This window comes from Erinaceus europaeus, chromosome 5 (assembly GCF_950295315.1).
Source record: "Erinaceus europaeus chromosome 5, mEriEur2.1, whole genome shotgun sequence".
Classification (NCBI taxonomy): domain Eukaryota; kingdom Metazoa; phylum Chordata; class Mammalia; order Eulipotyphla; family Erinaceidae; genus Erinaceus; species Erinaceus europaeus.
The window spans coordinates 59,788,495-59,813,814 of NC_080166.1; the positions used below are offsets into that span (position 1 = coordinate 59,788,495).

Genomic DNA, 25,320 nt, shown 5'->3' on the forward strand with positions numbered 1-25,320 from the left:
ACTAGGACCTGCGTAAGGATCCCGATTGGAGTCCCTAGCTCCCCACCTGCAGGGGAGTCCCTTCACAGGCGGTGAAGTAGGTCTGTAGGTGTCTTTCTCTCCCCTTCTCTGTCTTCCCTTCCTCTTTCCATTTCTCTCTGTCCTCTCCAACAACGACCGCAACAATAAAACAACAAGGGCAACAAAAAGGAATAAATAAATAAATATTTTTTAAAAAACTTAAAAAAAAAAGAAACAAAGCAAAGAGACAAGCGTGAAACATAAACAAGCCCTCAGCCTCTGTGTACAGATATGAGGCTACCAAGGGGGCCACGAGGAAACGGTTTGTAATGAAATAAAGCCGCTCCCATCTCCGTGGCTCTGATGCCATTGCATACAGTTCAGACAGTCTCTGCTCGGCTCTCTGCTGCCTCAAGCTCACCTGGGTTACTCCCTTTTCTCTGTCTTGCTTCAGTCCACTTATTGCTTCTATCTTCCCCTACCTTCCGTCTGCTTTACTACCCCTTAGTCTAAATAAGTCTTCCCAAGAGAAAGGGCAAAACAAAACCCTATTTAGGTATTTTCTACTTTGAAAATCATGTATAAGAGCAGAAAAGCGTAGCCTTCTTTTGTTTTTTTTTATTAGTATGATGCCATAATCGTCTTAGTAACACTTACTTTTCTTCTTTTCAAAATGTAGGCAAGGCTTTCTTAGAGGATTGGTTGAGAAGAATCAATAGCTTTAGGGGAGTCGGGCGGTAGTGCAGCAGGTTAAGCACAGGTGGCACAAAGCGCAAGGACCTGCATAGGGATCCCGGCTCCCCACCTGCAGGGGAGTCGCTTCACAAGCGGTGAAGCAGGTCTGCAGGTGTCTGTCTTTCTCTCCCCCTCTCTGTCTTCTCCTCCTCTCTCCATTTCTCTCTGTTCTATCCAACAACAATGACATCAATAATAAATAACTACAACAATAAAACAACAAGGGCAAGAAAAGGGAATAAATAAATATAAAAAAATGGATTTTTCAGATTTTTAAAAAAATGTAGGCAAGGCTTTCTTAGAGGATTGGTTGAGAAGAATCAATAGCTTCTTTTAGTTCCTTTAAAGTAAAAAAAAAAGGACCACAAAGGGAGACTGATTATTCTGTCAATTCCATTCATTGAAAACCTATTCTCTGAACACAATGCTGTAATAATTGCTAAGAAGAAAGAAATAATTTGGTTATTAACCAAGAGGTGTACTGAACTGGTGTTCATATCACACGACAGGAATAACTGTGGAGACCTGATAACAAGATCTATAAAATTTCCAAACTTCTAAAGACTTTTCTTCCCATGAAAAATAAACACTGACCCATATGTCTAGAAATGAAAAGGATTCAGGAAATGTGTAGTGCCTTTGAAGACTGTGTCTTGAGTTCAAGATAAACTTGTAGTAAGAATCTTAGAGCTAAGTGACTTTTCACTTTTGGAAGAATCAAAAACATTTCAAAAACCATGTATCTAATCTTAAAAACAATCTTCCACAATGAATTTTCAGGGTCCGGAGAACTATGGAGGACTGTCCATGAAACTATGAAATGGACCAGGCGTCTGGTTAAGTGCACACGTTACAGTGTGCAAGGATCTGGGTTCAAGTCCCTGGTCCCCACCTGCAGGAGGATAGCTTCACAAGTGGTGAAGCAGGGCTGCAGTTGTCTCTCTGTGTCTCTCCCTATCTACTCCTCCTTTCTCAATTTCTTTCTGTTTCTATCCAATAAAAATATATTTAAAACTAAAGAAACCATGAAACAAAACTTGAAACAGTTTTTGAATAAGAGTGGATGGAGTGGGGAGAGCAAAAAGGGAGGGGAGGGTGTGGTGAGAGAGGAATGGTTTAGATTTAGAGTGTTAAAGACTAAATAATATTTCCTAAGGGAGTTGGGCCTAAGTAGCACAGCTAGTTAAGCGCATGTGGCTCGAAGCACAAGGACTGGCGTAAGGATCCTGGTTCAAGCCCCCAACTCCCCACCTGCAGGGGGATAGCTTCACAGATGGTGAAGCAAGTCTGCAGGTGTCTATCTTTCTCTCCCCCTGTCTTCCCCTCCTCTCTCCATTTCTCTCTGTCCTATCTAACAACGACGACAACAATAATAACTACAACAAACAATAAAAACAATAAAGGCAACAAAAGGGAAAATAAATAAAAATTTGTTAAAAGTTTTAAAACACAGTATTTCCTGAAATTAAAAAATTCTGATAACCTAAAATTGAATTTTTTTCTCAGCTAATGCTAGACTTCACAATTTCTCTACAAGTGACCTTAAAAAATTAGGAATTTTAATGTGGCTGAGATGGTGGGGTCTTCTTAGTTCTTCTGTCCATATATTTGATAACATTGTTTGTAATTTTGTTATTGAGTTTTATGAACCTTTTGTATATCTTGGATATTAGCTCCTGGATGTATGATATATATATATATGTATATATATATGGCTATATATATATACATATATATATATCCATTCAGTAAGGATGTAGTTTCAATTTAATTAGTGAAACCATCTGGTCTTGGGATTTGGGTTTGCAGGACATTTGATTACTGTGTCAGATTATTTGCTTGAAATTAATGTGTTAAGATTTAATATTAATTCCCTTCTGATTAGTTGTGGGTTATTGTATGACTCTAGGAATTTGTAAATTTCTGATGGGAATATGGATCCACCTGTCAAAGCCCATGTCCAGTGGAGAAGCAATTATAGAAGCCAGACCTCCCACCTTCAGCACCCCATAAAGAATTTTGGACCATACTCCCAGAGGGATAAAAAATAGGGAGGCTTTCAATGGAGGGGATAGGGCACAGAACTCTGGTGGTGGGAACTGTGTGGAATTGTACCCCATTATCTTACAATTTTGTTGAACCACTATTAAAAAAAAAGAATTTGTAAATTTCTCCTAGGTTATTCAGTTTAGTGGCAAAATGTTCTTAGTAGACTCAAAGCTCTTCGTATTTTTGTTTTCTGTTACAAATCTCCCTTTCATGAAATATATATTGCAAAATTACTTCAAGTGACATATTCTGTTGGGTATTTGTTGATCAGAATCTAATCAATAACTCTGAACTCTCTTAACAAAATGAAGACAAAAGTTTTGTTAGAAGAAATATGTCAAAGAATAAAGCAACATTTTAAAAGAGAATGAGCTACCTTGGCATGTTTCTATAAAGTTTGTTCAAGGTGTTAAATAAAGCTAATTTTTATTTTAGAGATAAAATGTTTTTCAGTCTTAGTATATATACTCTGTTGCAAATTTTAGTCTCTTTTAAGACTTGTCAACAACAACAACAACAAAAAACTCAAAATAACTCACAATGGGTACTTGTGTTAATAAAACAGAATATTTTTGACATTCTAGAGTGCTGATGACTCAGGCATATCTATCATTGCCCAGAATAAGAAGTGCTTTGACAACGACATTGTGTGTTCTAAAAGTGTCTTGATTTCCATTGGGGACACTGAAATTTACCTGAATGATGCACCTCATAAACAGGTCAGTGGGTTGTTTCTATTTTTGGTTCTGCTTTTTGTCTTCTTATTTTTCAACTTTTTAAATTATTAGTAGTACTTCAATAATGATCGAGAAGATGGTGGGAGGAGAGGGGTACAATTCATACAGTTCCCATCACCAGAGTTCCCTGTCCCATTCCCCCTCCATCGGAAGCTTCCCCGTTCTTTATCCCTCTGGGAAGATGGACCAAAATTCTTTATGGGGCGCAGAAGGGGGAGGTCTGCAGGTAGAGGCAGGTAGATCCACACCCACATGTTTCTATTTATTAGTGCTTTAATATTGATTTACAACATTACAAGATTACAGAAGTACAACTTCGCACTGTTCACACCACAGGAGTTCTGGATTCTCAGTCCCTCTATTGGAAGGTACAGCAGTTCTCCAAAGGTTGCAGATATGGGTTGACTATTATTTCTGCAACAACCTGTCTATATTTGTGTATATTTGCCCAGATTATTAAGGTCCCATCCTCCTTTCCTTTTGAAATCACACCTATACCTATTACCACAAGTGAACTGGTTTTTTTTGTTTTGTTTTTTTGCCAAGTGAATTGTTTTTATTAGGGTCATTTTAACTTGTTCTGAAAATACGTGAAAATAAAATTGCAACAATTTGGGGCACTTTTCTCTGGAACTTGTTACGAGATCCACATTATTGTTATTTGTCACTTCCAAAGGTTTCAGTAAATCATACTTGACTTGCTGATTTTATTTATAATTCATTTCACCCTATCCCAATCATCTCCTCCTTTCTTTATCTGCCCCCCCCCCATCATCTGGGTCTTTGGTAATAATCACCCACTATGTTGAATTAAGAATCTCCACACTATCCTCATTTTTCTAGTTTTAGTCTATACCTTCTAAGCCATTCTGTCTCACTGCAGGCAAGGTAGTATTTTATAGCATTGGAATTTAATCTCCTGATACCTTGATGCTTCAAATCCTAGAATGACCTCCTATTGCTCTTCCCAGGCCTAACCTGTGTGTGCACTTGTCCTGTCTCAGCCTTTATCACTACCCGCTTCAAGCCTATGTTCAACAACTAAAACTTTTATTCTTTTTTAAAAAAATTAAATTATCTTCATTTATTTACTGGATAGGGACAGAATTGATAGGGAAAGGGGAGACAATGTGGGAGAGAGAGAGAGAGAGAGAGAGAGAGACCTGTAGCCCTGCTTCATCACTCAACAAAGCTTTCCCCCTGCAGGTGGGGACCAGGGGCTTGAACCTGGGTCCTTGTGCATTATAACTCAAGCAGGTGTGCCACCACCTGGACCCTTATTAGTCCTTATTAGTTTTTCTGCTGCTCCCTTCACTCTACTCTTTCTTAAACATCATTGATCCTTTTTTAAAAAATTTTTTATATTTATTTAATTTATTTATTCCCTTTTGTTGCCCTTGTTGTTTTATTGTTGTAGTTATTATTGTTGTTGTCGTTGTTGGATAGGACAGAGAGAAATGGAGAGAGGAGGGGAAGACAGAGAGGAGGAGAGAAAGATAGACACCTGCAGACCTGCTTCACCGCCTGTGAAGAGATTCCCCTGCAGGTGGGGAGCCGGGGTTCGAACCGGGATCCTTATGCCGGTCTTTGTGCTTTGCGCCACCTGCGCTTAACCTGCTGCGCTACAGCCCGACTCCCCATTGATCCTTTTTTAAAAATATTTACTTATTTCCTTTTTGTTGCCTTTTTTATTATTGTTGTAGTTATTATTATTTTTGATGTCATCATTGTTGGATAGGAAATAGAGAAATGTAGAGAGATGGGGAAGACAGAGAGGGGGAGAGAAAGATAGACACCTGCTTCACCGCCTGTGAAGCGACTCCCCTGCAGGTGGTTGGGGGCTCGAACTGGGATCCTTATGCCACTCCTTGTGCTTTGCGCCACATGTGCTTAACCCACTGCGCTACTGCCCAACTCCCGATCCTTTTTTCATTTAACTGTTTCTCTTTAAAATTGAAATACATTGCATTATAGTATTGCTTCAATTTCAGATCTTCGTGGTTGAAGCACAACATATGTGTGCATATTCTCGTCAACTTACTCTTTTTATATTCTCATTGCTAATCATTTTATCAGAGGGGTAATGCTTTATAGCACAGTTACTGACCTGTGGGCACAGTTTCTCATCTTCCTGGGATGGGTGTCTGCAAAACACTCTCACCCCAACTTAAGTCCATTTCTACCATCCTGCCTCAGACAACCAACACTCTCACTGCTCAGTTCTGGCTATGGCATTGTGGGGGCTTGAACCTGGAACTTCAGAGCCTCGGACATGAAAGCCCTTTTCAGAACCATTATACTGTCTCCTAGACCCAGTCCAGTTTATGTGATAGGTCTCATATTATCTCCCTCAAGAGGTTCTCATGCCTCTAGTTGCCGGGCTGAGCTTCATTGACGGGAGACAGACGACCAGGGACTCATGGTTGAGCTGTATGCAGTATCTCTTTATTCATGCAGGTCGCAGAGCAATCTATACCAAGCTAGACTAAACTAACAACTAACTAAAACGAACAGTGTTGTCTTTATATATACTTCCCAAGTAGGGTGTGAACAGGATGTGACGCAGAGAGGGTGGAGAGAAAAGTGACTGGTGAAAATCAGGGTGTGACAAGGAGAGGGGGTGGAGCAGGTGAGAATTCTACCACTAAACCACCAATGCCCTGGAGGGAAGGTGGTGCTTTATGTAAATGTAAAAGTGATTTATGTAAATAGATGGCAGTGGTTATGTAAATAGAATACAGTGGTTATGTAAATAGAATGCAGTGTTAAGCAGGGGGGATTTAAACCAAATGAAACAGAAGGGGTTTTTAAAAGCATACCAACATCTAGTCACCAACCTTCACAAGCATCAAACGTCAGTGAAATTACTAGTGTGTCCTTCACTGGTTCTGTGAGAGTTGAGGCCCTTGTCTCTCACTTATTTTTGTGTCCTCTCAATTTGAAAAAAAATACATTTCAGGGGTCAGGCAGTGGTACACCTAGTTAAGCACTAATATTGCAGTGTGCAAGGACCCAGGTTCAAGCCCTTGGTCCCCATCTGCAGGGGGAAAGCTTCACGAATGGTGAAGCAGGGCTACAGGTGTCTTTATTGCTCTCTATCTACATCTCCCCTCTAAATTTCTCTCTGTCTGTATTCAATAATAAATAAAATATCACAAATGCTCTTGTAAGGACACTGGGATTCATTTTTGAATTATAGCTCTGTGTAATTCAACTGGGCAGTTTTACCTGTGTGCAGGTGCTGGTCAGTCTCCTTTATTTAGACTGTGAAGGATGAAATAAAAAGGGGAAATTTCATAGAAATAGTTTGATGAGGGAGTTTGGCAGTAGTGCAGCAGGTTTAGCGCACGTGGCGCAAAGCGCAGACCGGTGTAAGGATCCGGGTTCGAGCCGCTGGCTCCCCACATGCAGGGGAGTCGCTTCACCGGTGATGAAACAGGTCTGCAGGTGTCTGTCTTTCTCTCCCCCTCTCTGTCTTCCCCTCCTCTCTCCATTTTCTCTCTGTCCTATCCAACAACGACGACATCAACAATGACGACATCAACAACAACAATAACTACAACAACAATGAAAACAACAAAGGCAACAAAAAGGAAAAAAAATAAACAAATATTTTTAAAAATGGCTTTGGATCAGTAAAATCCCTATATAGGCATATGGTTAAGCAGAAGCCAGGGGGAGATGGCAACTACCCAACATCAAAGAGAAATAGTTTGATGAGCAATCTAGTTTGAACTATTTTTCCCTCAAAATTCAAATTAAGCACTATTTCCACTGTGACAGCTGGGTCACTCACGGTGGGGAGGAAACAGCCTTAGAGAATCACACGATTTCAATTTCATCACAGATGCACAACGCAGCGTGAATTGACTGGTTAGCTGGAGTACTAAATGCTTCAACTCTCCACACTTACAACTTCTATTTCTAACATGATGACGTTGAGTTAAAACGTCATAATTTATCATCTCAAGTGAAGATCTTTATTTTGGGGCAGTGTATAATACCCCCTTCTTTTAAATTTTTTTTTCCCTTTTTGGTCACCTGTACATCTTCCTGCTCGGGGTTAAATTTTTATTTTCTCAAAGACAGAGGTAGAGAGAGGTGAAGACATCATAGCACGGAGCCTCCTTCAACCTGGTGAGGCCAGGCTGGAACCTGAGTCATACACTCAGTAAAGCAGAACACTAGCCAAGTGAGCTACTTGGCTAGTTCTCCTTCCCTCACTCTTATAATACCTTTCCTTCCTAATCTGAAAAGAAAGATTCACTACATCTCCTTCTGACCAGAGAAGATTACAAAATTTTGCAGTAAACTGCCCTACTGAATAAAAACGAAGAATTTTCCCTCCGTAGGAAAATAGATTTACTTTTCATTTTTTAATTCTATTTTTATTGATTTATTATTGGATAAAGGCAGAGAGAAATTGAGAGGGAAGGCAGAGTGGGAAAGAGACAGAGAGATACCTACAGCCCTGCTTCACTACTTGTGAAGTTTTTCCCCCTGCAAGTGGGGACCAGGGGCTTAAACCTGGGTCCTTGCACATTGTAATGTGAGTGCTTAACCAGGTGCACCACCGCCTGGTCCCCAAAAGATGTAGTTTTCCATTAGGGTAATTGATGCAAAACCACACTGAAGGAAGCCTTAGTGACACTGATAAAAATTAATTTTGTTTTTATTTTGTATGTGAGTCAGTCTAAGGGGACTGTAGCAGGAAAAGTCATAAACATATTCTCAGGCTTACAAAGGACACAGAAACCACAGGTAATCTCCTTCCCTTTCTTAATTGTGGCTTGTCACCGTGGAAGGTGAGGCCTGTGGACTGGTTAGTGCAGGAAAGTATAATAAACACACCAGTCACACTTTTTTTTTTTTTTTGCCTCCAGTCTCATTGTTAGGGCTAGGTGCCTGCACTACAGATCCTCTGCTCCTGAAGGCCATTTTCCCCATTTTTGTTGCCCTTGTTTTTGTTGGATAGGACAGAGAGAAATTGAGAGAGGAGGGAAGACGGGGGAGAAAAAGACAAACACCTGCAGACCTGCTTCACCACCTATGAATCGCTCCGCAGGTGGAGAGCCAGGGGTTCCAACCAAGATCCTTGTGCGGGTCCTTTCGCTTCGTGCCACTTGCTTTTAGCCTGATGCACTACCACCTTATCTGCACAAGTCACACTTTGAGCTGCAAAGACTTTGGTCATATACTTGACAGAGGGGCATCTTTCATGGCTCTAATAGTGAAGCAGTGCTAAGACATCCCATAAAGCCGAAGACAGGTGGAATAATAATAGAAAGCTGGGAGTCGGGCAGTAGCTCAGCAGGTTAAGCGCACATGGCACAAAGCACAAGGACCTGTGGAAAGATCCCAGTTCAAGCCCCCAGCTCCCCACCTGCAGGGGGATCGCTTCACAGGCCCTGAAGCAGGTCTGCAGGTGTCTATCTTTCTCTCCCCCTCTCTATCTTCTCCTCCCCTCTCCATTTCTCTGTGTCCAATCCAACAACAACAATATCAACAACAATAACTACAACAAAAATAAAAAACAAGAGCAACAAAAGGGGAAATAAATAAATAAATAAAATTATTTTAAAAAATAATAGAAAGCTACTGAAAACTATAAAAATGGGCTTTTGGGTGAAGAGGACCAGAGGCCAGGCAAGGTACACATTTGATGGAGTCTAGTGAACTATGAAAATTCAGGGTCATCTCCTTGTTCAAAACTGGAAACATTTGTCTTACTCTGTTTCATGATCTCTCCTGACTTAGCATGGTGTGGATTTACTGTTGTTTTGCACACAAGGGAACAAAGAGATGCCAGATTTAGTCTTTGTAGGTACCTATCCTCATAGGCACTGAAACTTTGCCCTCACAATCCCACTTGGTATCCGAGAACAGAAGGAAATGGGCTAGAAAGAGTCACTAATATTATATTTAGGGTAAATACGGTTACATACTATGATAGAATGAGCCGTTATGTGTCTGAGCTTGATGTAGGAGACTGAAGACTCCTTATCAATGGGACTAAGATGATTTAATTTTTTTCCCTCTGGGATATTTCTAAAAATATCTAGAAGATATTCCCAAACCAGATTTTTTTTTTTACTTTTTAAAAAAGATTTATTTATTCCCTTTTGTTGCCCTTGTTGTTTTGTTGTTGTTGTTATTGATGTCATTGTTGGGTAGGACAGAGAGAAATTGAGAGAGGAGGGTAGACAGAGGGAGAGACAGATAGACACCTACAGACCTGCTTCACTGCTTGTGAATTGACTTCCCTGCAGGTGGGGAGCCAGGGGCTTGAACCAGGATCCTTGTGCTTTGCGCCACCTGCACTTAATCTGCTGCGCTACCTCCCGGCTCCCCCCCAAAATATGGAACACTTCACGAATTTGCGTGTCATCCTTGCGCAGGGGCCATGCTAATCTTCTCTGTATCATTTCAATTTTAATCTATGTGTTGCTGAAGTGAGCACCCAAACCAAATTTTTATTATCATTCCAGGGAAAAAGAATAACCAAAGGTTTCCATATTTTCTTCATGATTTCATTTTGCTTCTGGGTAAATGTATTTAATTTTCATTTAACTAAATAGCTCTGAAGTTAATAGATGAGTTAAGTTTTAAAGCCAATGAGAATGTAATCTTTTCTAGGGATTAACCCCTGCTTATAGAGAGCTTTGCTTATTCTAACTGTAGTCTAAAGTCACTTTGAATCTTCTTAATGACTTCCAATTCCAGTTTCTCCCAAGTATTACACTTTGTACCACAGACATTAATTTCTTTTCATATGAATTTGCGGTTTGTCACTTTCCTCTTGCAAAGCCTATACTGGGTTCATTGTGCTCATGGAGTAATAGTCCTTGCCTGTACAGGTTAAGTAGGTTGCAAAGGGTTTCCCACTGTGACTTTTCATGGAACCCAGGTGTTAGTCTATTTTTATTCTCCTTAACCACAACAAATCTTGGGCTTCCTGTCCCCTAAACTTCTATCGCAGTGAGTCTTTCTTGTTTAGAATGATTTCTTAAACAATTTTTATTACGGGGGCCAGGCGGTAGCGCAGCGTGTTAAGCGCAGGTGGTGTGATGCGCAAGGACCTAAACAAGGATCCCAGTTCTAGCCCTGGCTCCCCACCTGCAGGGGAGTCACTTCACAAGCGGTGAAGCAGGTCTGTAGGTGTCTATCTTTCTCTCCCCCTCTCTGTCTTTCCCTCCTCTCTCCATTTCTATGTCTTATCCAACAACAATGACAGCAATAAAAACAATAATAATAACAACAATGATGAAGATAAACAAGAAGGGCAACAAAAAGGAAAAGGCACTGAGCCCTATGTGATAACCCTGGAGGCAAAAAAATATTTTATTCATTTATTATTGGATAGAGGCTGAAATTGAGAGTGGAGGAGGAGATAAAGGAGAGAGGGAGAGACACATACAGCCCTGCTTCATCACTTGTGAAGCTTTTCCCAGCAAGTGGGGATCAGGGGCTTGAATCATCTGGTCTCTAGAATGATTTCTTCATTCTCACTCCCAGATTTTTCTCTCTTCCTATCTGTGGCCTCTCACTGATGAGTATATATCCAATTCCTTTTATTTTTTTTACATTATTTTTATGTATTTTTTTATTTATTGAGTAGAAACAGAGAAATCGAGAGGGAAGGGGAAATAGAAAGGAAGAAAGATAGATAGTAGGTAGATAGATAGAACAGTAGGTGGATGGATGGATGGATGGATGGATGGATGGATGGATGGATGGATGGATGGATAGGATGGATGGATAGGATGGATGGATGGATAGAATGGATGGATGGGATGGATGGATGGATGGATGGATGGATGGATGGATGGATGGATGGATGGATAGGGAGCTACAGCCCTGCTTCACCAAAGTGAAGCTTTCCCCATGCAGCTGGGGACCGGGGGACTTGAACCAGCATCCTTGTGCAGTGTAGTATGTTCACTCAACCAGGTGTGCCACCTCCCAGGCCTCTTATCTTGTATTACTTTTAAGATATCTCCTAACTCCCTTTAATGGCAATTTAGATCCCCTTTCTTTCTGTCTCAGTCTGTCAGCATGTATATATATACCTTGTATATCTACATACCTGCATTGTGCTTTCTGACAGTCATTCACCCTGATCCATTGATTTTAAGCAGTCAGTGGTCTGTGTAGATCATCTGTGTAGAATCTCTACATCAATTGCATATTCCTCTAATGTTCTCAATTTCCATGATCTTATTTATGCTTTATTTCATTTACTTAGTTTTAGAGATTCGTTTATTTACTGAGAGAAGCCAGATGTTATTTTATTTATTTATTCATTTATTTTTTAAATTTTATTAGTGATTTAATATTGATTTACAAAATTAGAATAACAGGGCACAACTTTGTACCATTCCCACTATCAGAGTACTGAAGCCCCAACCCCTCCATGGGAAGCTACAGCAATTCTCCCAAGGTTGCAGAAATGGGTTAACTACTATTCCTACAACTGTCTGTCTATATTTGTGTAGATTTGCCCATCCCCTCCATGGTCCCATCTTCTCTTCATTTCTAAGTCACACCTACATCTATTACTACCTCCAAATGTCCCTCCCTTTTTCCTCTTCTCTCTCTGGGTCCTGATGGAGTTGGAGTTCAGAGCCCTCTGGTCATCTTCCCCCTATCATTTATCCCCCTCTGGGAGTATGCACTAAAATTCTTTAGTGGGAGTGCCAGATGTTATTTCACCTTAACTAACTGCCATATATGGTACTAGGACCCAACCTGTTGTCACATATGCAACTCCTGTGCTCTGCTGGCTGGATCGCCTTCCTAATACAGTTTTCTCACACTGGAACACCTTTTCCCCTTTGCTTATGTTTTTCATGTTGAGTAAATTTAAGAAGTTTGTGCCTGGTTACAGATTTTTTATATTTGCTACTTTATATGTTTGCTTTATCCTTTATTACAGAATTCAGAAAAGACAAGAAAACTAGTATACAGATACTTACTGTTGGATATTAACCTTTTAATGTTTGCATTCTGGTTAGAGTATATGGAATTAATTTTTTATTTATTATAATTTTTTGAAGAAACTATCAGGGTTTTTTCTGGAAGATAATCCTACACACCAGCTCTGGAAAGCAGGACACTACATAGTAATATACTTTCCAGAAAAAGATATCACTATTCTTTGGGATAAAAAGACAACCATTCATATCAAAGTTGGACCACAGTGGAAGGTAGGTCAGCCTTTTTGGCAGATCAATTCAAGATGCAAGATCTAAAATTATAGTTACCTTTCAATATCTCATGACAATCAGAGGACTGATGTTTCTTTTTCAGAACTTGGTTATATTATCAGAATCACTAACTAATGAAGAACTGTATCAACAAGAGAATAGTGCTGTGCACAGGTGTTTTTTAAAAAATATTTATTTACTCCCTTTTTGTTGCCCTTATTGCTTTTATTGTTGTGGTTATTGTTGATGTCGTCATTGTTGAAAGAGACAGACTTCCCCAATAAATAAATTTCAAAAAAGAGAGGAGGAGAAGACAGAGAGGGGGAGAGAAAGACAGACACCTGCAGACCTGCTTCACCACCTGTGAAGTGACTCCTCTGCAGGTGGGGAGCCTGGGGCTCAAACCGGGATCCTTAAGCCGGTCCCTGTGCTTTGTGCCACATGCGCTTAACCCGTTGCACTACTGCCAGACTCTCAGGTGTTTTTTTTTTAACTTCATCTCAGCATGTAGTTTTCTGAAGTTACTACGGTCAACTTCTCTCTCTCTCTCTCTTTTCCTTTCTTTTTGCATTATCTTTATTTATTTACTGGATAGAGATATCCATAAATTCAGATGAAAGTGGGAGATAGGGAAGGAACTGTGTGTAATTGTACCTGTATTATCCTATGGCCTTGTCAGTGTTTCCATTTTATCAATAAAAATTTAAGAGAAAAGAAAAGAAAGAAAGGGGGGAATGGCTGCAGAGTGGTGGATTCATCATGCAGACACCAAGCCCCAGAAATCTCCATAGGGGGAAAAGACACAATAGATGTGTTCTGTCTCCTGGTGACATGCTATATAAGTAAAGCTGTCAACTTTTTCTTTGGAACTTGGATTATGAATATTTTGGCTACTTGACCTAGAGAAACACATAGTTTTTTTTAAATATATGATGCTGCAGATCCTTACAGCACCTGTTGTCTTTGATCATTCATTTTTTAATAAAATGTTTTGATTTATTTAATTTTTTAATGAAAAAGAAAGAGATATACACACACACATAGAAAGAGACAGACTTCCCCAATAAATAAATTTCAAAAAAGAGTCATAGGCAGAGAGAGAAAGAGAGACACTGGAGCACTGGCTCAGTTCTGGCTTTAGGTGGTGTGGGGAATTGCATCTGGAACCTCAGAGGCTCAGGTGTGAAAATCTTTTGCACAATCATTAAACTGTCTTGCCAGCCCTGGATCATTCATTTTATAAACATATATGCAAGTACACACTGTGCTGTTTGGACTATACTTTTCCAAGTTGATTAATGTCATTAGTTGTGTGGACGTTGAGGCAATGGTAAGTGTGAATTGATGCAATATATGGAATGCTAAAACTTGTTTGATAGGTTTACAAAAATAACAAAGTATAGTAAAAACTATGTGGTCTCCCACCATTGGGAGACACATTTTAATTGAATGTTGTGGCAGCACTCTAGCTGTCACTGGGGTACATCTTTCCAAGGGGGAGGCTACCACACCTCACACTTCTCCCAACTGTTTTTCTCCTCCACCCCAGCATGCTAGATTGTTGAAAACTTTCTTAAAAAGTAGCATTTTAAATCTTTAAAAATGCTTTGTGAATATGAGCTCTTCCTTAAATGTTGAAGTGAATGCATAGGCTCTCATGTGATTTTTCTTATCTTTAGAACAAACTCTCAGGACTATGTGGAAATTTTGACAAGTGCACTTCCAATGATATGACCACATCTAATAACTTGGAAGTGAGAAATGCCCAGGTATTTGGAGATAGCTGGGCATTAGGACAGGTAAGTTTAACATAGACACATTGGGAATTAACAGATATGTCTTAGTATACTTATTCACTGGGCCAATTCATGGTTGGTTCTTATTGGCTGCATCCTGAACAGTGCCACGACTCCCAGTAGGCTTTTTTTCTTTTCTTTTTCTAAATTATCAATTTAATAATGATTTACAATACTATAAGATTACTAGGGAATATTTCCACACTGCACCTACCACCAGAGTTCTGTCCCCCACCCATAATACCAGCAATTAGCAGAGGCCTCATAAAGTCTTAGGAATAGTTGGGCCACTTTTTCTTCTTCCAATGTCCAGTAGCAGTAGAGAGGGGCAGAGAGACGAGAGACAGCACAGCACTGTCCACCATCCATGTAACTCCCCCTCTTATGCAACAGCTTATGGTGCCCTTGTGATGGACACAGGTTCCAACCAAGGTCCTCATACATGGTAAAAATGTGCATTTTACTAGTTGAGCTAACTCATGACTTCCAGAACATTTTATTATTTAAAAAGTTATGAACTTCTTTTTATTTTATCTTTTGGTTCAGGGAATTGTACCCATCATACAAGTCACCTGCTGACACATAGAACATTTCAGTCACTTCCTAAAAATACTTTCATTTTTTTAAACAAGAGAAATACGGAGAGAAAGGAGAGCAATCTAGAGAGGCTAGAGCACTGCTCAGCTCTGGCTTATGGTGGTGTTGTGGCTTGAATCTGGGACCTCAGAGTCTTGGGCATGAAATTCTTTAACATAACCATTTTGCTATCTCCCTAGCCCAGAATATTTTACTTTTAATAGGAAACCTTTTTTGTTTGCTTGTCTGCCAAGGTTTATTTTTTATGTTTATAATTTATTTTGTATCTGTTGGTGATTTAATACTTTTTTTCTTTTTTTTATTTTATTTATTCCCTTTTGTTGCCCTTGTTGTTTTATTGTTGTAGTTATTATTGTTGTTGTCGTTGTTGGATAGGACAGAGAGAAATGGAGAGAGGAGGGGAAGACAGAGAGGAGGAGAGAAAGATAGACACCTGCAGACCTGCTTCACCGCCTGTGAAGCGACTCCCCTGCAGGTGGGGAGCCGGGGTTCGAACCGGGATCCTTATGCCGGTCCTTGTGCTTTGCGCCACCTGCGCTTAACCCGCTGTGCTACAGCCTGAGTCCCGGTGATTTAATATTGATTTATAAAATTACAAGGTATAATTCTGCACCGTTCCCACCACCAGTTCTGCGTCCCCCCCCGTCCCCTTCTTTGGAAGCTACAGCCATTCTCTCAAGGTTGCAGATATGAGCTAACTGTTATTTTTACAACTATCTGTCTATATTTGTATATAATCCCCCCCCTTAAAAGGTCCCTCTTCTTTTCCTTTCCAAGTCACATACACATCTATTACTATATCCAAATGTCCCTCCCTTTTTCTTATTTTCTCTCTGGGTCCTGGTGGAGTTGGAGTTCAGAACCAGCTGGTCATCTTCCCCTGTCACTTCTCCCTCATGGGGAGTATGGGTCAAAATGCTGTTTGGGCAGCAGAAGGTGGAGGTCTGGTTTCTATAATTACTTCACACATGGGTGTTGGCAGATGGATCCATACCCCCAACTCTTACAGGAAAGTTTATTTGGGAAATGATATTTTATATGTGATATTTGTAGAGCAGTTGACAGTTGATAAAACTGTGCTCCAACCGTTTATCTTCTCAAACGGTTTTTATAATAACCTTGTGAAACAAAATGGTTGCCTCCATATTACCTATGATAAATCTGAACTCCAAGAATGTGAAATGATTTGCCAGATATCCAGAAAGCAGTTGAGGTAACATTCCAGTTCATACTCTTCTCAGCTCACACTTAGCCTTTCATGACAAAAGGCTTTTTTCAGTGCATTTGTATTTCCCTTTTCGAAAAACATTTACTAGTTTTTATGAGAGAGGGGGAAAGAGAACAGAGAACTGCTCACTTCTGCACCTGTCAGTCTCAGGGATTGATTGACCTTGTTGTTTCTGAGGCCTCGGACCTGCAGTTCCTGTGTTCTTACATTGAGTTAGCTCCTGGCTCTGCCTGCTAAGCATGCAAGTGTTGCCACCCTAAAGCAATTTAATGTGTTTTTTTTTTCTAGGCTATGTGAACACACAATTAAAACAAGCCTCTGTTCCTAAAATTTATCCTAAAATTTTGTGTAGTTTTGTATAATTTTATTCACCAGAGCTCTGGCTTGTGGCAGTACAGGGGATTGAACCTGGGACTTTGGAGCCTCAGACATGAGAGTCTCTTTGCATCACTATTGTGCTGTCTCCCCACCCTTAATCTAGGTTTATAGAAGCTTAAATACCACATGGGAACATTATGGACAGTGGGAAGCTCTGTGGGTAAGAGTGTGGTGCTCTGCCATCTCTCCTTTTTCCTCTCTCTCTCCTCTCTCTCTCTCTCTCTCTCTCTCCTCTCTCTCTCCTCCCCCTCTCTCCTCTCTCTTTCCTCTCTCTTCTCTCTCTCCTCTCTCTTCTCTCTCTCTCCTCTCTCTCCTCTCTTTCTCCTCTCTCTCCTCTCTCCTCTCTCTCCTCTCTCCCCTCTCTCTCTTCTCTCTCCTCTCTTTCTCCTCTCTCTCCTCTATCTCTCTCCTCTCTCTCCCCCCTCTCTCTCCTCTGTCTCTCCTATCTCTCTCTCCTCTCTCCTCTCTTTCTCCTCTCTCTCTCCTCTCTCCTTTCTCTCTCTCCCCTCTCTCTCTCCTCTCTCTCTCCTCTCTCCTCTCTCTCTCCTCTCTTTCCTCTCTCTCTCTTCTCCTCTCTCTCTCCTCTCTCCTCTCTCTCCTCTCTCTCCCCTCTCTCCTCTCTCTCTCCTCTCTCTCCTTTCTCTTCTCTCTCTCCTCTCTCTCTTCTCTCTCTCTCTCCTCTCTCCTCTCTCTCTCCTATCTCTCTCTCCTCTCTCTCCTCTCTCTCTCCTCTCTCTCCCCCTTCTCTCCTCTCTCTCTCCTCTCTCTCCTCTCTCTCCTCTCTCTCTCTCTCCTCTCTCTCTCCTCTCTCTTCTTCTTCTTCTCCCTCTCTCTCTCTCTCTCTCTCTCTCTGTGTCGAGGTACATGTGAGAGGAGTTGTGGCCATACATTAGAGCTGTAAAACAAACAGCCAGACAACAAAACAGAATGAAAAAAAAAAACCACAGAGGACAGGTGGTGGCACACTTGGTTAAGTGCACACATTACAGTGTGCAAGGATCCAGGTTCAAGCACCTACTTCACCTACAGAGGGAAAACTTCATGAGGCGTGAAGCAGTGGTTCAGGTCATCGGTCTCTCTCTCTCTCCCCTCATTTTTCAAACTTTATTTTTATTTGTTTTTAGTTCTGGTGATGGGAATTGTGTGGAGTTGTATCCCTCTTATCCTATGGTTTTATCAGTGTTTCCTTTTTATACATAGTATATATATATATATTCAATTTTTTAAAATTTAATGAGAGTGAGATTAGAGAGATAGAAACACTATATATGGAGTTCTACTCATAATGTCTTTTTTAAAAATAATTTTTATTTATAAAAAAGGAAACACTGACAAAAACCATAGGACAAACCATAGGATAAGTACAATTCCACAGTTCCCACCACCAAAACTCTGTATCCCACCTGTTCCCTTGATAGTTTTCCTATTCTTTAACCCTCTGGGACCCAAGGTTATTGTGGGGTGCAGAAGGTGGAAGGTCTGGCTTCTGTAATTGCTTCCCTGCTGAACATAGGCATCGACTGGTCGATCCATACTCCCAGCCTGTCTCTCTCTTTCCCTAGTGGGGTGGGGCTCTGGGGAAACGGAGCTCCAGGACACATGGTGAGGTCTTCTGCCCAGGAAAGTCCGGTTAGCATCACAGTAGCATCTGGGACCTGGTGGCCGAAAGAAGAGTTAACATATAAAGCCAAACAAATTGTTGACTAATCATGAACCTAAAGGCTGTAATAATATTTTTATAAAGACTCTGGGGTGGGTGGGGGTGGGGGTAGAGTACAAGTCCTGGAAAAGGATGAGAGAGGACCTAGTGGGGGTTGTATTGTTATGTGGAAAACTGAGAAATGTTATGCATGTACAAACTATTGCATTCACTGTCAAATGTAAAACATTAATCTCCCAATAAAGGAAAATAATATGTATATATATATATTTATTTAATAATGGATAGAGACAGAGCAAAATTGAGAGAGTAGGGGAAGATAGAGAATGAGAGAGACAGAGAGACACCTGTAGCCCTGCTTCACTATTCGTGACACTTTCCTCCTGCAGTTGGGGACTAGGGGCTTGAACCTGGGTCCTTGTGCACTGTAATGTGTGCTTAACCAGGTGTACCACTGCCCAATGCCCTTTCTTCCTCTCTGTCTCCCCCTTCCTCTCCATTTCTGGCTGTTTCTATCCAATAAATAAAGATAACAAAAATACTTTAAAAATTAAAAATAGTAACTACACAAATAAAAAGAATAACAGTTAGGAGGCACTAACAATTCAAGGAGAAAAATATGTCAGTGGGAGACTTGGTAAAGAACACATGCTTAGGAGGCATCAGAGTAGTTCAGCAGTAGGATGCCTGTCTTGCATGTGTGAGGCCCTGGGTTCCATCCCTGACAGGAGAGGAGCAAAGACAAAGAGAGCAGAACTTCATGGGCTGTGGAACAGCATTCTGCACTCTGCATCTACTGAGTCCCTCATCACAAAAACAGGCCTTGTAGGGCAGCTCACTGGTTGAACACAGGTGGCAGAGCCTCATGTTTAAGTTCTAGCACCAAAATTAAAAAAAAAAAAAGTATTAGCACAGAGTCAGCTGAGCTCAGAAACTTAAGGGAAATAGTGTCTAAAATAGAGATAAGAACATAACAGATCTTATTGTAGTGGACAGGATCATCTTAGGTGACTCTAGTCTCAGTTTCAGAAACTACCCCTCTAAAAAAATCTTCCCTGGGGGAGTCGGGTAGTAGCGCAGCAAGTTAAGCGCACGTGGCACAAGGACCAGCAGAAGGATCCCGGTTCGAGCCCGACTCTCCACCTGTAGAGGAGTCACTTCACAGGTGGTGAAGCAGGTCTGCAGGTGTCTATCTTTCTTTCCCCCTTTCTGTCTTCCCCTCTTCTCTCCATTTCTCTCTGTCCTATCCAACACAGCGACATCAATAACAATAACACTAATAACTACAAAAAAAGGACAACAAAAGGGAATAAATAAATATTTTTAAAAATTAAAAAAAAACTTCTTTGGGGCTTGGTGGTGGCTCACCTGTTGAGCACACTTGTTACAGTGCACAAGGGCATAGGTTTGAGTCCCCAGTCTCTACCTGCAGGGGGAAAACTTTATGAGTGGTGAAGCAGGGCTGTGAGTGTCTCTCTGTCTCTCCCTCTCTATCTTCCCCTTCCCTCTCAGTTTTTGGCTATCTCTACAATAAAAAAATAAATATTGAAAAATAATTTTAAAAATTAAATCTTTTTACTTTAACTTTCCCCCCCTACAGTGTGAAAGTCCGAGTGAACCATTTAAGCCCTGTGAGGCCCACCAGAACAAGTTTCCTTATGCCAAGAAAGAGTGTTCCATTCTCTACAGTGATGTCTTTGCTCCCTGTCGCAATGTGGTAAATGACTTTCCTGTTCAACTTTCCAATTGCAACTGGTTGGACTGTATGTACGCTCTAGATGTGAGTAAAGCAAAGGATTCAGCCTCTGTCTTTCAGACATGTTTCCTAATCATTGGGAGGAATTCAAATCTGGCGGTTTTAAGTTTTGTTCACCAGCAGTGACGCATGTAGCTCATTTCCTTTTCCCCCTCACACTCTCTTTGTAAGATAGCTTACCTGTGTACACAGTATGCTCTCTCCAAGTTTATGAAACATTTAAATTTAAATAATAATAATTTTTTGGCCATTTTTTCCATTTTATTGGATAGGACAGGGAAAAAATTGAGGGGAGGGGAAGAAAGAGGTAAAGAAAACTAGATAATTGCAGGCTGGCTTCACAGCTCATGAACCATTTTCTCTGGGCTGGGGACTTGAACCCGTATCTTTGCACAAGTCCTTGCATTTAGTATTATGCGCTCTTAACCCGGTGTGCCACTGCACTGTCCCTCCTCCCATCTTTTCTTTTTGTCTTTCTTCATGCTCTTTTGTCTCCTATTTGTCTGCCCAAGCCCTTCTCTAGGAAACTTCCTGTTTTGTGTTCTAAATTCAAGCTCTCCCCTCACTCTTTTTTTTTTTTTTTACATTTATTTGGATGCTAAGGAAGCAAACATGGGAAAAGCTATCTTTTCCCATTAGAATGCTTACTTTTTTCTAATTTCTTTTCTTTTTTTTTTTTTTTAACCAGAGCACTGCTCAGCTCTGGTTTATGGTGGTGTGGAGGATTGAACTTGGGACCTTGGAGCCTCAGGCATGAGGTCTCTTTGCATAACTATTATGCTATCTACCCTCACCCTACTATTTCCTTTTTAAGCATTATTTATTTATCTTAATTTTTTATTTATTAAAAGGAAACATTGACAAAGCCATAGGATAAGAGGGGTACAACTTCACATAATTCACACCACCAGATCTCCCTATCCCATCCCCTCCCCTGAGAGCTTTCCTGTTATTTAACCCTCTGGGAGCATGGACCCAGGATCATGGTGGGATGCAGAAGGTAAAAGGTCTGGCATCTATAATTGCTTCCCTGCTGAACATGGGCATTGACAGGTCGATCCATACTCCCAGCCTGCCTTTCTCTTTCCCTAGTGGCCCCTTGCTGACATATGGGAACAGAGAACTGACCAGGAAACTCAGGAGAAGATCTACACCTCAGTGGCCTAGAAGTGGGGCTGTATAGTGGGAGCTTTTCCACATTGTTCTCCTGATGAGAACATGGTGAATAATTGCCTCAGAACCTACAGACTATAAAAGGGACTTGTTTAGAAACTCACAGGGCCCAGCAGTGCTGCCTGGCTTGACAGAGAAGTTGAATTAAGCCTGGAGCTTTGGATCCTTGAGATGTGAGAGTCTTTTTGCATAACCACTGTGCTATTTCTCTGCCACCTGCTTTAGCTCTTGGTCAGGAGTGAGTGATTAAGCTAAGAAGCCTACTTATAGTTTAAAAACCCTCAGGCTCCTATAGCCTACTGGGAAGAAAAAGAACAAAAGAGGCTTTTTAACAGCCTCTGTGCTCCAACTCAGGGATTAAAATAATATTGAAACAACTGTTAATTTCCACAACTGTAAACTATTTAAGTACCTTACTCAGACACAAGTCAATCCAGGCAAGAGTGATCAGTAATTTGAAAAGTACTCAGACAGGGACCTCATAACATACAATATAAAATGGTTAAACCAACAAGAAGAAATATTGGAGAAATGAACCAGGACAAGAATCCAGCTAAAAGTCCCACAAAGGGTGAACCACAAAATAGTGAGGTCAACATCCAAACGCTTGTTAAGGAGATAGTCACAGGAGTTAGTAAAGAGTTTGAAAGAATTGTCATCAGAAATGCAGAAACAAGTGAGACTCTGGAAGAAAACACTAATTATCTCAAGGTTATTAGAGAGCTGAATGCTGAAATAGCTGAGCTAAGAACACAACTAGCTGAACAAGCTAAAAGTATCAGAACAGGGGAACAAAATAGATGAACTCCAGAAAACAGCAGAAGAGAGAGAGAATGGAATAAATGAGTCTGAAGACAGAATTAGCAAGAACGAGGATGAATTACAGACAACTAAAAAAGAAGTAAGAGATCTCAAAAAGAGATTAAGAGATACTGAAAACAACAACAAAGACCTATGGGATGACTTCAAAAGAAGTAATATACACATTATTGACTTACCAGAGGAAGAAAGAGAGGGAGGGGAAGAAATCATTCTTCAGGACATAGTAACTGAGAACTTCTCTAGTCTAGACAACATAAAAGACATAAAGCTTCAAGAAGCCCAGAGGATCCCAAACAGAATAAACCCAAACTCAAAGATACCAAGACACATCATATTTAGAATGGAAAGGAATAAGGATAAAGAAGCATCCTGAAGGCTGCAAGAGAAAAACAAATAGTCACCTACAGAGGAGAACCCATAAGATTAGCAGCAGATTTCTCCACACAAACACTACAGGCCAGAAAAGAATGGCAAGATATCTATCAAGTGCTCAGTGAGAAATACTTTCAACCAAGACTATTGTGTCCTGCTAGACTGTCATTCAGACTAGATGGAGGTATAAAACCCTTCTCAGACAAGCAACAGTTGAAAGAGTCAACTATCACCAAGCCTGCCCTGAAAGAAGTTCTGAAAGGTCTCCTATAAACAGTCAGACCACCATAAACATGCCAGATATCAGAACACTCTAAAAACTACAATAATGGCATTAAAATATCTTCGATCTATGATATCCATAAATGTCAATGGCCTGAATTCACCTATTAAAAGGCACAGAGTAGGAAAGTGGATCAGGAAACACAACCCAACAATATGCTTTCTACAGGAAACCCACCTAACTCAACAAGACAAACAGACTCAAAGTGAAAGGATGGAAAACTATCATATAAACAAATGGACCCCCAAAAAGGGCAGGAACAGCTAGCTATTCTCATATATGACATGATAAACTTTAAAATAAATAAAATTTAAAAATATACAATAGACATTACTTAATGCTCAGAGGATCAGTCAACCAAGAGTAGTTAACAATTATGAACATCTATGCATCCAATGAGAAGCTATCTAAATACATCAAACGTCTACTAAAAGAGCTACAGCAATATATTAAAGGCAACACAGTAATAGTAGGGGACTTCAATACCCCACTCTCTCATCTTGACAGATCATTCAGGCAGAAAATCAATGAAGAAATGAGTGAGCTAAATGAGGAGATAGATAAACTAGAACTATTGGACATTTTCAGAGCCATTCACCCCAAGAAACTGGAATACATATTCTACTCAAGTCCAAATAGCTATTCTCAAGGATAGACCATATGTTAAGCCACAATAACAGCAACAGCAAATTCAAGAGCATTGAAATCATCGTAATCATCTTCTCCGACCACAGTGGAATTAAACTAACACTTAGCAATAAACAAAAGATTAGTAAAGTTCCAAAATGAACAACAGTACCCTACTTAATAACTACTGGGTCAAAGAGGAAATAAATAAAGAAATCCAAATGTTTTGAGAGTTCAATAAAAAAGAAAGCAGAATACTCACTGAATATCTTGTCAATACAATAGGAATGAAGCTCTGTCCTTCATAATAATCATGCTATTTTGTAATATCAAAAGTACACTTGCTAATCCTACAATTTTGCTAGTTTATTGACATATTTAGGAAATAATGGTCTACAAAGTAGTGGTTGTCACATGAGTACAATTCCTCCTTTTCCTGTGGTCAGTATCTCTATAACACTTCCACCACCAACTTAGGGTCTCCACAGTCACCTGGTGTGGGGTCCCCAGTGCCCTCTCTGATGATGATTTACCTTGTTGTCTAATTCTTTCTCCATTTGGAAGTACAGAAATGTGAGATGTTTTACTAGGGTTTTAGTAATTGTAAGATAACAGGGGTACAATTCCATACAGTTGCCACTGCCAAAGTTCCATGTCCCATTCTTTCCATTGGAAGTTTCCCTATTCTTTATCCCTCTGGGAGTAAAGACCAAAGATTTTTATGGGGTGCAAAAGGTGGGAGTTCTGGCTTCTGTAATTGCTTCTCCACTAGACATGGATGTTGGCAGGTGAATTCATACCCCCAGCCTGTTTGTATCTTTCCCTGTGGGGCAGGGGTTTGGGTAAGTGAGTTTCCAGGACACATTGGTGAGGTTGTCTGTCCTGGAAGTCAGGAAAGCATCATGGTAGCATCTGCAACTTGATGGCTGAAAAGGTGATAAGATATAAGGCAGGAGAAATTGTTTAATAAACAGGAATCCCAAGGGAAGAATAGAGCAGATGAGATTAGGAGTCTTAGTGTGGGAAGAAGCTAGGAAGTCTATTTGAGGCATGTTCCCAGTGGCCCATGACTTTAGTCATTCTTCCCTGAGCCCCATAGCTAACCTGCAGATGGACTGAAAGTGTTGTCTGGGAAGATGGGGTCAGAGTAGAGAATAGGACCAGAAAGCTGGATTAGGGCAGAGATCAATAGGGTTTACAGTTAGCAGAAGTATGAGATTTTGACATGTCTCTCTCTAGATGGCAGTGTGAAGTGGCTGATACCAACATCTAAAGTCTGCTGGTGCATTATCTGGAATGACTGTGAGCTGACCAGTTCTGGCTTGTAACTTTTGATAGTAATTCGTGCCCACTTAATTTTCAGATTGATGTTACTTCATTTGCCAAAAATTGCCACGAGGACACATGCAACTGTAATCTGGGCGGAGATTGTGAGTGCCTGTGCACCAGCGTGGCCGCATATGCACACAAGTGCTGTCAGGAAGGGGTCGCAGTACACTGGCGGGCACCCACCGTCTGCTGTGAGTTGTCTGCTTAGAGCAGAGTCACTAGGTGGGGCGTCTTAGAAAGAGACCCCTAGTCGCTTCACAAGCAGTGAAGCAGGTCTGCTGGTGTCTATCTTTCTCTCTCCCTCTCTGTCTTCCCCCTCTCTCTCAGTTTCTCTCTGTCCTATCAAAAAACAACAATAGCAATAACCACAATAATAATAATAACAACGATAGCAAGAAAACAATAATAAGGGCAACAAAATGGGAAAAATGGCTGCCAGAAGTAGTGGATTCGTGGTGCAGGGACCAAGCCCCAGCAATAACCCTGGAGGCAATAAAAGAAAGAAAGAAAGAGAGAAAGAAAGAAAGAAGGAAAGAAAGAGAAAGAAAGAGAGAGAGGGAGGGAGGGAGGGA

General features: G+C 40.6%; 1 protein-coding gene, 1 long non-coding RNA gene and 1 other non-coding gene across 5 annotated transcripts in view; 1 reads left to right on the plus strand and 2 right to left on the minus strand.

The window, feature by feature from the left end:
• LOC132538615 (uncharacterized) overlaps positions 1-25,320 on the minus strand; it is a 720,469-nt gene that overhangs the window by 280,141 nt on the left and 415,008 nt on the right. The window lies entirely within an intron of this gene.
• OTOGL (otogelin like) overlaps positions 1-25,320 on the plus strand; it is a 188,069-nt gene that overhangs the window by 82,742 nt on the left and 80,007 nt on the right. For both annotated transcript variants that reach the window (XM_007525648.2, XM_007525649.2), the window contains exons 26-30: positions 3,369-3,503; positions 12,578-12,727; positions 14,407-14,526; positions 19,987-20,103; positions 24,783-24,939. In XM_007525648.2, the coding sequence (XP_007525710.2) occupies positions 3,369-3,503; positions 12,578-12,727; positions 14,407-14,526; positions 19,987-20,103; positions 24,783-24,939 (679 nt within the window). The remainder of the gene's footprint in view (positions 1-3,368; positions 3,504-12,577; positions 12,728-14,406; positions 14,527-19,986; positions 20,104-24,782; positions 24,940-25,320) is intronic.
• Positions 9,875-9,981, minus strand: LOC132538795 (U6 spliceosomal RNA). Its single transcript, XR_009550118.1, has one exon. It is a non-coding gene; the product is annotated as a U6 spliceosomal RNA (small nuclear RNA).